Source organism: Oryctolagus cuniculus, chromosome 11 (genome assembly GCF_964237555.1).
Source record: "Oryctolagus cuniculus chromosome 11, mOryCun1.1, whole genome shotgun sequence".
Lineage (NCBI taxonomy): Eukaryota > Metazoa > Chordata > Mammalia > Lagomorpha > Leporidae > Oryctolagus > Oryctolagus cuniculus.
Window position 1 is genome coordinate 22,582,269 of NC_091442.1, and position 16,264 is coordinate 22,598,532.

A 16,264-nucleotide genomic window follows, 5' to 3' on the forward strand; every position below is an offset into this window, starting at 1 on the left:
TCTTAGTATGTTTTTATTTTTATTTTTTTAAGATTTTTTATTTATTTGAAAGGCAGCATTACAAAGAGAAAGGAGGAAAGAAAGAGAGGTGGGGAGGGAGAGAGAGATATTTTCCATCTAGGGGTTCACTCCCCAAATGGCCACAGTGGCCAGGGCTGGGCCAGGCTGAAGCAAGGAGCGTCTTCCAGATCTCCCACATAGATGCAGGGACCCAAGCATATGGGCCACCTTTTGCTACTTTCACAGGCTCATTAGGGAGCTGGAGTAGAAGTGGAGCAGCTGGGTCTTGAATGGGTGCCCATATTGGATGCTGGTGTCATAGGCAGAGGCTTATTTGTTATGCCACAACACCAGCCCCTTAATAAAGGGTTTTTTTTTTTTTTTTTAATCATATATTTGTTAGCTATTTGTCTTTCTTTTCAGAACTGTCAATTGAAGTCCTTTGCCTATTTTTCAATTGCATTTGTTCTTATTTTTGTTGTGTTTTTAAAGTTGCTGATGTATTTGGGATATTAATCCTTTTCAGATAGGTGATTTGCAAATATTTTTCCCATTCTGTAGGATGTCTCTTCACTATGTTGATCATTTCCTTTGCTGTTCAAAAGCTTCTGAGTTTGATACAGTCCCATTTGTTTAGTTTTGCTTTTGTTGCCTCTGTTTTGGTGGTCTCGTCCAAGAATTCATCCCCTACACCAAGGTCTTGGAGTGTTTCCTCTACATTTTCGTCCAACAGCTTCATAGTCTGAGGTCTTTTTTTTTTCTTCTGATTTATTTATTTGAAAGAGTTACACAGAGAAAGGAGAGAGAGAGAGAGGTCTTCCATCTGTTGGTTCACTCCCCAGATGGCTGCAACAGCTAGAGCTGTGCCGAACTGAAGCCAGGAGCCAGTAGCTTCTTCCAGGTCTCCCCAACGGGTGCAGGGGCCCAAGCACTCAGGCCATACTCTACTGCTCTCCCAGGCCATAGCAGAGAGCTGGATTGAAAGTGGAGCAGCCGGGACTTAAACCAGCGCCCATATGGAATGCCGGCACAGCAGGCAGTGGCTTTACCCGCTATGCCACAGTGCCAGCCCCTTAATACAGGTTTTAATTCAGACTATTATTTAGGGCAAATTCTTTTAAAAGCTTTACTCTTCTTATATAGGGTTAAACACCATCGAATGAAATGCATCTAGATTCCCAAGTGATTTGGGCAATGACGGGATGATTTCAAGATTGGCCTGGTCTTGAGAGGTCTGGGGTTTTACCATGTCTTTTGCCCTTCTTTGCAGGCATCCAGGGCATTGTGGATGCCTACCGCCAAGCTCTGCCCCAAGTTCGTCTTTATGGCCCCACCAACTTTGCACCTATCATCAACCACGTGGCCAGGTTTGCAGCCCAGGCTGCACATCAGGGGACCGCCTCGGTGAGGGTCATCTACAACAGTAGCAATGGGGTGGTCAGGGGCTCCCCTGGGAACGTCTGTTAATGGAAACGTGCAGCTGGGGTGTGGGAGGGAGGTTCTGCCTCAGTACATGAATGGCCTTGCCCCCAGCAATACTTCGTGCTGTTGCTGCTGACCGATGGTGCTGTAACAGATGTGGAAGCCACACGTGAGGCTGTGGTGCGTGCCTCCAACCTGCCCATGTCAGTGATCATTGTGGGCGTGGGCAATGCTGACTTCGAGGCCATGGAGCAGCTGGACGCGGACGGTGGGCCCCTGCGAACGCACTTTGGAGAGGCAGCTGCCCGTGACATAGTGCAGTTTGTGCCCTACCGCCGATTCCAGAATGTGAGTGGGGGCGGGTGGATCTGGGAGTTTAGCTGGCGCGACCTGAGGGCAGAGGGGTTGAGGCGCGGTGGGGACTTGCAGGGTCGGGTGCTGGGCTTTGTACCCTCTCTGTTGTGGGGCTTCTGACCTTGCCCTTCTTTTCCTGGCAGGCCCCGCGGGAGGCGCTGGCGCAGACTGTGCTTGCGGAAGTGCCCACACAACTCGTCTCCTACTTCAAGGCCCAGGGTTGGCCCCCATTCAAGCCACTTCCACCCCCAGCAAAGAGCCCTGCACAGCCCCCCCAGGCTTAGGTTTCCTTGGAGGGCAGATGTGACCGGTCATCAGCTCTGTGTCCCTGAACACAGTCCCGCACACTTTGTATTTGACACTTTTGTACTTGCTGCGCTAGTGCGCTCTTGCACTTTATATTTGATACTTTTATACTTGCTATGCCGCTGCTGCTCTTTGCTGCCTCCTTGCCCCAGTACCCCTTGTCTAATAAAGACCATTGGAGACCACGGCTTTGCCCCCAGTCTGTGTGTGTTTGGGTTGGGAGGCTTTGTTGGCCATGTTGACGGGTATAACAGCACCACTCAAAGTGATTGGGTATTCCTGGCCAGTATCTATTCATTCTAGAGACAAGGCTCACTACTTTTGAAAGTACAGTTTGAGTGTCAGGCAGACACCCAGCTTTCCCTCTCACAGGGTGGAGGTGAGTGGGGAACACAAACAGGTTGGAAAGTGCTAGGCCTGATAAGGGGCTGCACAATACTAGGGATGAGTTCTAAGGTATAGCAAGGGCTGTGTTAGCTCTCTTGCAATAGACAGCATGGTGGTTCCGATCCTACAGTAATAGCTATTTTTTTTTCTTTTACTACAGAATGTGTATATTCACTGTATAAAAATATTAACATATGGAAAAAAAAGATTCATGCAAAATCGCATGTCCCAGAAAAACATAATTTAGCACATATTTATAGTCTGTATTTTAGCATACTTTAAAATTGTTTTTCTAATTTTAAAATGATAGTACAAAATTTTAAGTAATCCTGCAAATTAGAACAGGTAAGGGCCCCTGATTTTCCTATGTCTGACAAAATTTTTTTCTAAAAGATATTATTTTATATTTGCTGTATTTTTTTTTAAATTTATTTATTTACTTGAAAGAGTTACACAGAAAAGGAGAGGCAGAGAAAGAGAGAGAGAGGTCTTCCATCCACTGGTTTACTCCCCAGTTTGCCAACGAGGCCAGGTACAGGGGCCCAGGCACTTGGGCCATCTTCCACTGCTTCCCTAGGCCATGGCAGAGAGCTGGATCAGAAGTGGAGCAGCTGGGACTAGAACTGGCGCCCCTGTAGGATGTCGGCACTGCAGGTGGCAGCTTTACCTGCTACACCACAGCGCTGGCCCCCATATATTTGCTGTATTCTGAGCGTCTTATCCATCAGAATGTACTGCCTCAGCTTGTTCTTTTTAATGACCATAAATTCCCTTGTTTGAGTGTACCATACTTTATCTAGCTAGTCCCTTACTCATGGAGACTTGAGTCCCTTCTAGTTTTGTTGTTACAGTGCTGTAATGAATATACTTGTATGTTTAAGTTTGTGTACTTAAATATGTGTATTTCTAAAGGATTTGTTCCTAGAAGTAGAAATACTAGATGAAAAAATTTACTGTCGCTAGTGCTGTGGCATAGCGGATTCTGCCTGCAGTGCCAGAATCCCATGTGGGTGCCAGTTCAAGTCCCAGCTGTTCCACTTCCTATCCAGCTCTATGTGGGCGCCTGCACCCATATAGGAGACCCGGAAGAAGCTCCTGGCTTTGGATCGGCCCAGTTCTGGACGTTTGGGGAGTGAACCAGTGGATGGAAGACCTCTCTCTCTCTCTGCCTCTCTGTAACTCTGCCTTTCAAATAAATAAATAAATATTTTTTAAAAATTACTTAAGGGGCTGGCATTGTGGCACAGCAGGTAAACCTGCTGCCTGTGGCACCAACATCCCATGTGGCTCCAGTTTGTGTTCCTTTGATATAGAACTGCATGCTAACATTCATGTCATAAATTAGCATTGTGAGTGTTACCTTTGGGGACATCTATGTTACAGTCTTAGAAAACGCTATTTGGATAGTCTTAGAAAAGAAATTGCTGTAATTTAGCAGTATAAAAAGGCAGGAATTTTAGTCTGGCAATTAAAACACCAATTAGGATACCCACATCCCGCCTTGAAGTACCTGGATTCAATCCTCATTCTAGCTGCCTAATCCAGACCTTGGGAGGAAGTGGTGATGGCTCAAGTAACTGAGTTTGCCATCCACATGGGAGACCTGGGCTGAGATTTGGTCTCCTGGCTTTGGTCCCCTGCCCCTTCCAGGGAACTGAGGGGATAGCAGATGGGATTTGGTTCTACTTCTGTGTCCTCTCAAAATGTTTTCAAAGGTATAAAACGTTTAAAGGCTTTTTGGTTCCTATTTTAAAAGTGCCCTCCAGAAAAGCAGTATTCATTTCTGTAACTTAGGCTTTGAGAGCATTTGGTAGGATTTTTCCCTTTGTTTTTAAATTACAAAAATAATAACCATCAAATTTAAATGGATGGATAAATGCTGTACCCTCACATGTGTACTAGACACTCCGTTTCACTTCCTAGATGTGTGACCACTTAATTGTCTGTTTTTCCAACACATGAACACACTGGGAAACCATTATGTGTGGTGGTTTGCTTATGCTGGTCCCCCTTTTCTTCCCTTAGGTAAAACCCTCTAATCCTTTTGATTTGCCTGTCTCCATATTTCTTCCAATTCTACTTTTGACCCTTGTCCTGAAGAGTTCTTGGGTCTGTCCTTTGTCCTTGAACATCTTCCTTCCCCTGTCAGGCTCCTTGAGGGCAGGGACTGGTGAGCACTGGGTCACCTACACCAAGCCTAGCACAGATTCAAGCACTGGAGGCTCATAAAGACAACCTGAGTGGGGCCCCCAGGCCTGCCTCAGCCCTAACTCAGGCTTCCTAGGAAGGCTCATGTGCCCTTTGCCTGAAAAGTAGGCCAACTTCCCCTTCACCTGCACCTAGCAGGTGTTGGAGACTTTCCCAGACATTGGAAGTAAGAATTTAGGAGTGCAGGTGTGACTTCCAGCTGCCTGGCAGCTCTGTAGGGGGCAGACCTGGGTCCCACTCCAGTGCTGCTCTTCACCAGCTGTGTGTCTGTGAGCACGTTTCTAGCCCTGAGCAGTTTTGCTGTGGGGTGATAGAGTTAAATTTAAGCCAGAGACAGCCCTGGGCACCGATCCAGCTTCCTCCAGCACAGAGCTCAATTCTGTCAGCATGTTTTAATGGGGCCCCCCGGTGACCCCTGTGGCACTGTCCCCTGCCCCCTCCGAGGTTCGCACACCGTGGGCACGGACTCGGTACAAGCAGGTGAACCGTGGGTGGCCCCAGTTGCTCAGAATCTGGATCTTCACCTTGGGAAAGGCGGCGGGGGGTTCATTCTGGGGAGACAAACGGGTAAGACCTGTTCTCAAGGGCACCCCTCCTCCCCGTCATCCACCACTGCCCGCTCCCTTAGCAGCTCACGTGCCCCGCCCCCGCCCCCACCCCCACCCCCAGACAAGCACACCTGCAGGTGGAACGTCTGAATCTCAGATTTCTTCACATCAAAGGTGAATTTCCCCAAGAAAACTTCAGTCTCATCGTCGACCTGAAGGCCCTGGTGGGTGGAGGATGAGCGGGGCCAGTGAGGCACAGGTGGAGGGTCGTGTGTGTGCCCTCCTGTGCTTTGACGGTAAGAGGTGTGGGCGCTAAGGAACCAGGTTCTAAATTTTGGTCTGGCCAAGCTATGAGACCTTACGCATATAATGTCCCTTTATGAGCATTACTTTGCTCTTCTGTGAAGACTATTAGAATTACTCGATAGGACAGTATGTGGTTGCAGAATGCTGCTGGCTGCAGTGGCTGGCACAGAGGAAACCCTCGGTCAGTCATAACTAATATTTGTATACGGTTACGATCGTTTATAACCCTCAGCTGCCCGGAGACACAAGGAGTATCTCCATTTCATAGGCGAAGGCTCGGACACGGGCACCAATTGTCACAATCACCTGTCGCTCTCTAAGCAAGGCGCCCACCCTTCCGCACCGTCCTGGCCCTAGCCCCACTCACAAAGACTGCGAAGTCTCGGGGGGCGCTGTTGGCTCCCCCAGTGTGCGCCACGCTGGGCGGTGGATGCTGCAGGGTGATGTCGCTCAGCTGCACACGACCTGGCAGCCGGATCACCACCTGGCCCTGGTCGCCCTCGAAAGCCCAGCAATTCCCAGGGAACACGTCTGGCTGCAGGTGGGCGGGCAGGTGCGCAGAACCGGCCGACAGAGAGAGGGGCCACTCGCCGAGGACCTCAACTCGGCCCGGCCGTCAGCCCGGGCCCCCGCCCCGCCAGGTCCCGCCCATCGCCACGCCCCCGGCCCCGCCGGGTCCCGCCTCCAGGAGTCGGTCAGGTTTCTTTCCCTGGGGTCCGCCGGGACCCTGAGCTAGGCCCACCTCCAGGATGACGGTGGGCGGCCGCGCGTAGTTCCAGAAGCTGAAGCGCTTCCAGAAGTAGGCAGTGTTCGCGTCCTCGTAGTCTTGGGACGTCTTCTCCAGATCGATCGAGGCTCCTGGAGCGAGGGGCAGTAACCTTACCGACGGCGGCGGAAGGGCCGCGGCCGGCGGGCGAGCAGGTCTGCGCGTGGCGCTTACCCACGGAGCTCAGCGCGTAGTCGGGCTTCCGCACAAAGTCCTCGTTCAGCCTCTGGAACACCAGCTTGGCCACTCTCTGGAAGGCGAGAGGGCGGGGCGGGCGGGGTTCTCGGGGCGCTCCCATGTGGGCAGGGGGAGAAGCCCCCCCCACCGTCGGGACTCTGCGTGGAGGCAGAGCTGGAGCCCCCAGGCCCCGGGAGCGGGGATCCCATAGGGGGTTCCCGGGTGCAGCGGGCCGAGCCCCGAGGCCCGCAGGCACCGATGGGGCTCACCTCGCTGTTGGCTGAGCGAACGCTGGACACCTCCTTGTGCAGTCTGTCCAGCTCGGCCTGGAGCTGCTGCAGCTGCTGCCCCTGGGAGCGCACGCGCTCGTGGTACTCACTGCAGGCGGGAAGGCGGCGCCCGGCGGTTGGCTCCCTGTCCCTGTGAGTCCCCCCAAAGCCCCTTGGAGCCCCGTTGGTTTCCCACCCTAGGTGCCCTCCTTCACCTTAGAGTCAGCATCTCCTTAGGTTCCTGTGGGCAGAGGGGGACAAAACACGGCTCCGCTCAGCTCGCTGTCGCCTGGGGGCAACCAGGCTCCAGAAGCTTCCTCTTGGGGGACCATGCCTCTCCCCTGACCGGGCCGCAGAGCACTTCTGGGCAAAACCCCTCGGCAGGCAGCATCCAGCCGTTCCTGGCCCTGCCCGGCCCCCAGCTCAGCCCTCCACCCTGCAGGTCGGAGCTTGCAGCCCCCCAGGACAGGCCCGACTCACGTTCTCCAGGGGAGGGACCAGGTACAGGAGCCCCCACCAGAGCACTGGAGACGGAAGGAGGGGTCTCAGGCAGGGGCGAAGGGAAGGGAAGGGGTTTCCCCGGCTGAGGGTCAGGGACGAGGCGTGGGGTGGAGGCCGGGGAGGGTGGGGGGCTCAGGGAACCCCGCGGCCTGTGGGATGTGGGAGAAAGCGGGCAAGATTCGGCTCCAAAGCATCCAGGGCGGGGCCCCGGGATTCCCACGCCCCTCACCTGCCAGGAAGAAGCCCAGCAGGGAGACAGCCGTGAGCAGGAAGCGGATGGAGCAGACCTCCCTGAGGAACCGGAGGCGGGCTGAACTCCAGACCCCGGCAACCCCGCAGCCCCCACCCCAGGGTCCTAGACCCAGCTCCAGCCACGCGACTCAACCAGGTCGGAATCGGCAAGGCCTCAGCCGGGTCCGGCCCTGCCGCGGCCCGCCCCGCCCTCTGACCTGTACACACTGACCAGCGCGTCTCCCGTCAGGGACAGCAGCAGGCTCAACACCTGGAAGAGCAGGCCTGGAGGAGGGGAAGGGGCTCAGGCCGGGCCGGGGGCCGGGAGGGGGCAGGGAGGGGACTGGGCTGACGGATGAGCTGAGGCTCGGGGAAGGGGCTGGGAACCGAGTCCGGGGAGGGAGGGCCGCACGGTCAGAGGGCACTGGGCTGGCCTGGGCCGTACTCAGGAAGCTCTTGGACACCGGCCGGGGCGGCATCTCCTGCCTCAGGTCCAGGGTCGAGAGAAGGTCGAGCTGCTCTTCAGGGACTACGGGAGCCCCAGCCGGTTCTGCGGGAGCCCAGGGGCTCCATTGGGGCCTTGCGCACCTCAGGCCCATTCGTCCCCCGGCCCCCAGCCCAGAAGCCAGAAGGCCGGGCAGCCTCACACGGGCTCTGGTCCCGCGGCACCCCCACCCCAGTACGCTGGGCATTCTGCGGCCCCGCCCCTCAGGGGAGTGCCGTGGAGTTGGTCACGCCCCCAAACGAATGCTCCGCCCTCAGACTGAGGTACTGGGGCGCCTCCATTTCCCCAGGAGCCATTCGGGCTCACTCGCTGAGGCCACGCCTCCCAGGGGCTGTCCAATCCCAGGGTTTCCCCGCCCTTCCCAGAACGGTCCTTCACACGGAGGCGCCGACCCCAGGGGGGCGTCCTCGCAAAATGCCCTCCCTCAGCGCACCACGCCCCGCCCAGTAGGCCCGGCTCCTCCCGCCACTCACCCGGGTTCGACCCCGCCCGCACCCGAGGCCCCGCCCCTCACGGTTGCCGCGCCACAGGCTGTCTGCCCATTGTGGCTCCGAGGCGCAGGCTTCGGCCGAGAGCTTCCTGCCCATGTGGCTCCTCCGGGCACTCCTGCGCTCAGGGCGGGCTCACCGCAGCTCGAGCCCCGGGCTCTTCTGCCCTCGAGCTCCCCGGGCCCCGACCCAGCTGACCGGTGCCCGCGGCTGTTCCCTGAGATGGCGCTCTCTGAGCTATTACTGTTGTCGCTGTAGAAGTTGGGCTTGTGCTTGTGTGGGGATGCGGCCGAGCCCGGGCGGGGGCTCCGCCGCATCCTGACCGGGACGCCGAAGTCGCCGCCGCAGCAGCCAAGGCCCTTGGCCCCCCGCCCTCAGCAGCTGACCTTGCGTGCAGCCGGCGGGCCCTGAGGCCCGACCCAGCACTCTCGCCCGCGTCTGAACCAGGCTGCCAACGTCATAGAGGAGCCCAACGGCTCCTGACCGCGCGTCACAGAGCTGGTCGTGACGTCACCGGGAGCCATGGCAGTCACTTCCTGACGTCTGAAGCAAGCAATCACATCACAGCACGTCCCTAAAAATTGCACCCAGAATTTCTGTCCCCTTCTTCTGCGTCTTTCTCTTCAGCACCTGTCGCTAACACGTCATGTATTTTACTTATTTTGTTACCGGTCATGCCTAGAACACGAACTTTATTAGGGGAGGGACGATTATTTTGTTCACTAGTGTATCTGAGTAGGTCTGGGTGGGTGCTCAGACGTTTGTCGGTGAACGAATGTTAAGAAGGAGCAGCAATACCCAGGGCCCTTAGAGATATTTCATTTATCTATTTATCTGAAAGAGTGACACAGAGAGGGAGACACAGAGAGAGAACTGAGATCTTCCATCCTCTGGTTCACTCCCCCCAACGGCCCCAATGGCTGAAGCCATGTTAAGGTCTAGAACGCCACCGCCCAAGGGACGACTCCAAAAGACTTCTCTCATGCAAATTGCAAAGGGTTTTTTTATTTTTCCAGCATGCTGGGGCTCTCTGATCAGACCAGAACAGAGCAGCCCTGAGGAACTACAGCATAGGGTTTATAAAGGCAAAAACCGCAAAATCGGAAGGGGGGGGGGGATGCACGGTTGCTATACATGGTTGCTAAGATCAAAAAGAGTACATAGTTACTGGGGTCAACATAACCTAAGACCTAGGTGAAATTAATATCATAATCTTGACAATACCAGTTACAATCATACAATTATCATTTATGATTTTGACATTAATCCAAATTATATGTAAGACATAGACAAATCACATTTTTATCATTAACCCAGGTGCGACCTTTTTACTTTCAAGCTTGAGCAATCATGCTAGGGGGTTTCTGTGCTCTGCCAAGGGTGATGTAGTGCACTGCCATTGTCTGACTATTTGAGATCATAGTTTCAGACCAGAGTCTCACGGTGGGGGGGTTACTTTCCCAGAATGCAGTCTCAAGTGCTCCAAAATGGAGTCCCTACTGTCAAGGTGCTACTTCAGCCAGGAGCCTGGAACTCCATCTTGGTAACCCGCTGTGCCACCACGCTGGCCCCCCGGGCACCTCTAAACAAACACTTAGTCCCTTTTGCTCTGCAAGCCCTTCAGTCATCCTCCTCTCATCACAGCGTTCGGGAAAGAGAGCTTTGACTCAGGGTCTCTGGGTCCCTCCCTGGTCGTCTGTGGGGTGACACTCGCCGTGGAGAATGAGAGCTCACAGATGGTTAGAGCTGGCGGATCAGAGCTCACAGAAATTCAAGTTCCCAAGCACACCGTGAAATTCTACTTCAGTACTTCTGCAGTGGGCCCAGGAGTGTGCATTTTGTGAGAGAGAGAGCAAGAAGAAGGGAGAGAGAGAGACAGAGAGACAGAGAGAGAGAGAGAGGAGTTCCCATCTGCTGGAATCCCACAGTGGTTGGGGTTGCAGCCAAGAGCTGGGAACTCAACCCAGGTCTCCCGTGTGGGCGGCAGGAACCCAAGCACTTGAGCCATCACTACTGCCTCCCAGGTCCGCATTAGCAGGAAGCCCAAGCCACTGTCACAGCCAGATACTCTGATGTGGAAAGCAGACATGGAACCCGCATCTGCACTGCTAGACTAAATGCCTGTCCCAGAATTTTGATCAACCACGTGCCCGGGCCCGATTAAGGACTGCACTGCGAAGGCAATCTTGGGAAAGTTACAGATGCTCCCCTGAGACCATGCACTGCTCACAATGGGAATCCCCGAAGTACCCTTCCTGCCTCATCGCACCTTCCTTAGAATTCTAGGAAGTGCAAGTAGCAGTTCTTAGAGGGCTTGAGGCACAGGGACAATCTGTCCAGCTGTGTTCCAGGCCAGAGGGGAGATGCCCGTGCCAGGTTCCAGGGGGTGACGTCAGCCCTTTGATTGATGAGATGCCCGCAGAGTCCAGGAGGAGGAGTGGGGAGGGGAAACCCAGGGCCCTTCAGACTAAGAATTCTGGTCCTTCCCCAGGCCTCATCCACCCTGCCCTGTTACTGTTTGTGAACTCCTTTGGGCCCAGTGTCCTCATCCATCTAAAGGGGGAGATGAAGCCCTCCCCTGTCGCTCCCCGTCTTCATGGGGGAACGACACTAAACCCTGTCTAGGCTTCATATCCGAGTCACGGCACCATTATGTCGCTCCCCCTCTTCGTGGAGGAACGACACAGGACCCTGCGCTGTTCTTTCGTCTGCTCGGCCCTCCCCGGGTTTGCTGCTGGTTCTTCCCGGGTTGGCTACTATCCCTTCCACCTCCGTGGAAGGGCAGTTCCCCCTGGCCGCATTCCCCACTTCCGCAGGGGAGCGGCATACCGCCGGCCGGGTCTCTCGGGGGCTGCACGGGTTCCCTTAGATGTTCCCCATAGATGTTCCTGGTGCATGCCGTCTCTCTCCTCCTTTATAGTCCTCCTCCACCAATCCCAACTCGGCTGAGTACGCTGCTCTCCAATCAGGAGCAAGTCCTACAGTTAATTGGTTGAACTGGAGGCAGCTGTGCGGAAGCTGTTTACTTCTCTCCCAGCGCCACATTGTGGGAGAGCAGATGCACAGAATAAGTCTTAATTCCAGTAACAGTCTAGTCCGGTTTGCTCCCCACACTCCCCTAACGTCAGAGGGTCTCAAGGTCCAAACTGGGCCTTGCTTAGAAATAAAAGGACCCATCCGTCTTGTCTAATGTTCATAGATCCAAAAGCTCATTTCAATGCCTGAGATGTAGGCAGCACAGGGCTTTCCGACTCCAGCACTGAGCAGTAAAAGCTGACGCACAAGGAAGGACCATGTCAAGATCCAGCTCCTCTGACCGCCTAATCTTATCTGCCGCTGCTGCCCAACACATGCCTTGTAATCAGGCCTAACCGAACGAATCACATGTCTCAGAACACACCCTGCATTCCTCCCTGCTTTCAACTCCAGGCCTCTTTTAACACTTCCACCTCTGTTCTCCCTCGTAGATCCTTGGCCCTGGCCCCTTCCTCTCTGTAACTGCAGTCTCTCCTGGCTGTGATAGGGATGGAAACCATGAAGCTGCTGGAAGACAGAACACATGTGATTCACCTCTGTGGCTGAACTGTGCTGCCCTTGCCCTTGCCCTTGCCCAGATGGTCTAGCCCAAGTCCTGCTCATAGGAGTAAAAAAATAAAATAATCGAGTCAGTGACTGTGCAAGGCACTCGACACACAGTACTGTCACCTAACATATGTTAAGTACTTCAATGGGCACAAAAATTGCATACCTGTTTAAGTGTTATTAACCAAGCAAGGAGCTCTATGTCCAGAAACATTCATGCATACTTTATGGACTGGTCCCATGAGCGTCCTAGGACCCAGAGTCAAGGACCTCTGGCCACTGGTGTGTTGAACAACTATTATATGCAAGCTAGGGACATGCATTTAATCATCATTAGTTAATTAATTAATGTGTCAAATGCCTATAGCACCAATGCTGGGGCTAGGAGAGTCATTTACTAATCCATTCATTTATCCGGCTAGTGTTTTGAGGGCCTAATATGTGCCACACCTCAGCTGGGCATCGAAGAGAGAGAAATGAACAAAGAGCAATGTGAAGCGTATGCCCTTGAAGCCTTGTAGCCTGGAATCCTGCCTCTTCCCTTGTCTCCATCGCCACAAGGATGCAGGATGGAGGCCAAAGTGGTCCTGCCCACTTGCAGCTGGTTCAGGCAAGGAGGATGGGGCTGACCGCGAGGCCTCCCCCATCTCAGTCCCCCTCCCTCTTCACCCATGACCACCAGGCCTGCTGCCCATGTATTTGACTAAAGGGCAGGGATTGCTGAACCTGCTGGGTGAGTCCCATGAGTCAGAGGCGATTCCGGTGGGCAGGAGGGCAAGCAGACCGTGAGCGAGCCAGTGGCGCTAGGACCATGGCTCTGACCGTGTGTGTGCGGCGACTAACAGGACTGCCAGGCATCCACGACCGGCAAGTCAAGCTCAGCTTTCGGGGTGAGTTTTGTGGGGAGTGCTCTAAGGATTTTTGGAACTGGGGATTTCTAGAACCTGCAGGCCCTAGACCTGCAACCCAACCCCTTACCATCTCTGTCACCTCTCTCCTCTCCCACCGTGATCTCTCCAACCTGCTGCCTCCTTCCCTCCCCATCTTTTAAGGGTCAATCCAGGGAGGGGTGGACAGCAGGCCAAGGGTAAGGGAAGCAGATGATTGTTTTGGTGTGTGAGGAGGAGCTGATAAATGACAAGTTTCAGTTCTGAGCAGGCTATACCCAGAAAACAAGGAAAATCCACTGTGGCCGAGATGCTGACATCGGTGAGGTCAGTACAGTTCGTTCCTAGATGGAGACCAGACCATGTCCACACTGGGATTCAGGGGCTCGTTCCGGGGTTTTGGGAGCACACTCTGAGGAGGTGGGGTCAGTCTGAAGACTGAGAGGTCAGACTCAGTTTAGGAAAAGTTAGTCCCAAGGCTTTTAGCCTGTAGTTTGGAGTCAACCCTACTTTCAGGGATCAGTTCCAGGTTTGGGCAGTCAGTTCTAGAGTCAGCTCCAAGTCTGGAGGGTCAGCCTCTGTTTCAGGGTTGGGAATAGGCTCTGGACTGGGAGCCGGGGTCAGCCCAGCACTGGGTGTCACAAGCTTCCTCCTATGTCTAGTTGTTCCGCTGGCCCCACTATGGGGCTCCACTGGCTGGGGAGTGTCTGTCTGTGCGGGTTGTCAATTGCAGCCGTGTGTTCAGGCCCAGGTGAGTAGGTCCGGGGGAGCCAGGGATGGAGGTGGGGGTGGGGTGGCTTGGTGCCATTCCCCTGGGTCACTCTTCTGCTCCGTGCTGCTCCTGCAGGCCTCTGGGGACCCTGGTGATCTCCCTGCAGCAGCTGCAGAGTGCTGGGCACTTGGTGCTGCGAGAGGCTCTAGTGGACGAACACCTGCGCGTGTCCCCGGTGAGCACACCCAGCGCCCGGCACACCCCACTCAGGACACAGGGTTCCACTTCATGGAAGGGAAAAGCCAAGATCCACACAGGGCTGGTAGCAAGGCCCCCAGCCAGGGCTCCTCTCATTGCAGTATCTGCCTGGATCTCACGTGGGTCGAGACCCAAGCTCAACTCTGAGGCCCGGGGATGTGGCAATGGGGGAGAAACGGAGTTCTGTGCTGCTCCCCCACTGCAGCAAACTCAATGCTTGTGGAAGACAAAGACAGACCTGGCTGGATTTTTCTGGTGTTTCATGGAGGGTGGAATAGCCTAGCAGAAATGGACCTGGCTTCAAATCTCAGGTCTGTTATTTTCCATCTGAGAACTTGGACAAGTCATTTAGTATCTTCAAGAGGTTTGGTCCTTTACATAATGTGGAACCAAACCAACTATTGAGTTTTTAATTTAGACTGTCACCCTTTGTTGAGCTCTTATTATAGCCGAGAGCTCTCTGCTAAGCAATGAAGAGACAGCAGCAAGCAAAGCCAGGTAAGGATGTGCTGTCTCCTAGAGCCCTGTATAAAGAAGGAGGCAACCAGGAAACAAACACTACAGGAATGAGTGAAATTACAACCGGCTGGGGTTACAGAGGAGAGGTGGGGGCTAAGAGAGTGAGTCACCGGGTTCCCTGATTCCCACAAAAGATTCCCTGAGGAATCAGTGCTTGGGCCTAGACCTGGAGGATGGTAAGCATCAATCAAGTGGGACTTGGGGTGGTGGGGAGAGAGTTCCAGGCAGAGAAACCTGCATGTGTGTAGGCCTGTTCCCCAGAGGGGGTGTAGCTGGGGTGCAGAACAGAAAGGGGGACCTGGAATGAGGTGCAGCTGGGAAGGCTGGCGAGAGCCAGGCCATGCAGAGCTGTGGAGCCCACAGTAAGGGATTTCCAAGAGCAACGAGGGAATTTTGGAGCTGTGTTTGACCTCCTCAAGAGATAAGTTGCACATGGTTAAGTTCTTAATAGTGTGTGTGTATCCAACATTATTGATCATCAAAGAGGCACCACAAGCCACCGCAGATCCAGGCCAGGAGAGTTGTCTTTGTTTACAGATGGAACTAAAGGCCTTGTCCTTGGGCCTCTCCTAGGCCCGGGAAACTGTGAGGGCCCTGGGGGACACCGTGTGTCTGTTCAGATCCAGGTGGAGCTTGACCTGAAGTACCAGCCCCCAGAGGGTGCTGCCGGGGACTGGGCAGAGGAGGACTTCGGGGCACCCATCCGGGACAGGTACCCCAGCCCCACATCATAAGCAAGGCCTGGAAGTGGTACCCAATTCTACTCTGGATCTGCCCGATATCAGGACCCTTGGGTGTGTGCTGCCTGGAGTGCAGATCTCTGTTAAGGTCTGGCTCTCTCTCCCTCTCCCTTCTCTTCCTTCCAGCTTGGAGCTAATCATCCCCAATGTGGGCTTCCAGGAGCTAGAGTAAGTATGTGGGAGATGACCTGGAGTCCCTGGGGTCTGTCTTGGGTTTAGCAGTGAGGGGTGTGGGGTGTCCTAGGGTCTGGGATCAATCCTGAATCAATTCCAGGGTCAGAGGTCAGTCCTCTGGAGTCAGGAGTCAATTCTGGAATTAGAAGGGTTGCAGGGTTAGGAGTCTGATCAGTAGGGTCTGAGGGACAGGGGTCGGTCAAGGGACTTGCTGGGAAGGGTACAGGTCCCAGGCTTGGCCTTGAAGGCCTCTCCCGCCAGGCCTGAGGAGGCCCGGCTGGAGCGGCGGGCAGTGGCTTTGGGCCGCAGACTAGCCCGAAGCCTAGGCCAGCACGATGACGAGGACACGGAGCTGGCGCTGGAGCTGGAGCTGGAGCTGGAGGATGAACCTGACGTCGAGCTCTCCGGGGTCGTGTTCAGCCCCCTGAAGAGGTAACCTGTGCCCCCCACCCCGCCCCACACACCTGCGCCCACACCCGACCCGTGAGTCAGTCTCACCACTCACACCTGTGGCCCCACGCCCATCCACCCTCACAAACACGCAGTCCTAGAGGATGGGGGGAAGGGAGGAGCTCCTGGGGTCAAAGGTCACCACTCCCAGCCCCTGCAGAGCTCAGGTGTGATGAAAGCTTGATGAAGGCCCACATGGTCGTGGTCTCGCTTACTGCAGCACCCCAGGGCCTAGAATGCGGCGGGCACGCAGTGGGTGCTCAGCACATCTTCGCGGAGTGCATCTGTGGTTGCAGGGCTTCAGGAATGAGTCAAATTCTCGTGTCGGGTTGAGATGGGGCAAAGCCAGACCCAAGGAACTCAGAAAGCGCAGAGGGTGAGCAGCCCTCCCCGGAGCACAAGCAAGGAGGGCAGGGAGGTGAGCTGACCTTAGGCTTCTCCACAGCCGAGCTCGGGGCCCGGCCCGCGGGGATC

At 54.8% G+C, this 16,264-nt stretch overlaps 3 protein-coding genes across 18 annotated transcripts in view; 2 read left to right on the top strand and 1 right to left on the bottom strand.

Moving 5' to 3' along the window:
* Positions 1-2,267, top strand: part of CPNE1 (copine I) — a 36,999-nt gene extending 34,732 nt beyond the window's left edge. For 12 of the 13 annotated variants that reach the window (XM_008255980.4, XM_008255978.4, XM_017341628.3 and 9 more), the window contains 3 exons: positions 1,271-1,404; positions 1,534-1,770; positions 1,920-2,267. In XM_008255980.4, coding sequence (XP_008254202.1) covers positions 1,271-1,404; positions 1,534-1,770; positions 1,920-2,060 — 512 coding nt within the window. In that variant the 3' untranslated portion in view covers positions 2,061-2,267. 13 annotated transcript variants of the gene reach the window in all.
* A 2,783-nt stretch (positions 2,268-5,050) lies between these two features.
* On the bottom strand, positions 5,051-8,918 carry SPAG4 (sperm associated antigen 4). Of its 4 annotated transcripts, none has more exons than XM_051844905.2 (12): positions 8,495-8,710; positions 7,921-8,025; positions 7,694-7,760; positions 7,474-7,535; positions 7,224-7,267; positions 6,959-6,984; positions 6,744-6,852; positions 6,472-6,547; positions 6,274-6,389; positions 5,899-6,066; positions 5,357-5,446; positions 5,051-5,228 (listed from the first exon to the last, which is right to left on the bottom strand). In XM_051844905.2, the coding sequence occupies exons 1-12, from the start codon at positions 8,565-8,567 to the stop codon at positions 5,070-5,072; spliced, it is 1,095 nt and encodes a 364-aa protein (XP_051700865.1). In that variant the 5' UTR covers positions 8,568-8,710; the 3' UTR covers positions 5,051-5,069.
* A 2,669-nt stretch (positions 8,919-11,587) lies between these two features.
* The window catches only part of LOC100355189 (fer-1-like protein 4), a gene marked incomplete in the record, with an annotated part of 29,165 nt that continues 24,488 nt past the window's right edge, over positions 11,588-16,264 (top strand). Inside the window, 8 exon segments of the mRNA XM_070051895.1 lie at positions 11,588-12,940; positions 13,209-13,264; positions 13,600-13,688; positions 13,785-13,884; positions 15,047-15,138; positions 15,293-15,334; positions 15,602-15,772; positions 16,236-16,264. Coding sequence (XP_069907996.1) covers positions 12,793-12,940; positions 13,209-13,264; positions 13,600-13,688; positions 13,785-13,884; positions 15,047-15,138; positions 15,293-15,334; positions 15,602-15,772; positions 16,236-16,264 — 727 coding nt within the window.

Excerpts from the sequence above, each read along its gene's own strand:
- SPAG4 (XM_070051294.1), bottom strand. The coding sequence starts at position 8,785 with ATGCGGCGGAGCCCCCGCCCGGGCTCGGCCGCATCCCCACACAAGCAC. Across the intron at positions 7,761-7,920 it reads GGTGTCCAAGAGCTTCCTGA|GCCTGCTCTTCCAGGTGTTG; the intron begins GTACGGCCCAGG and ends CCCCTCCTCCAG. Across the intron at positions 6,853-6,958 it reads AAGGAGATGCTGACTCTAAG|TGAGTACCACGAGCGCGTGC; the intron begins GTGAAGGAGGGC and ends TCCCGCCTGCAG.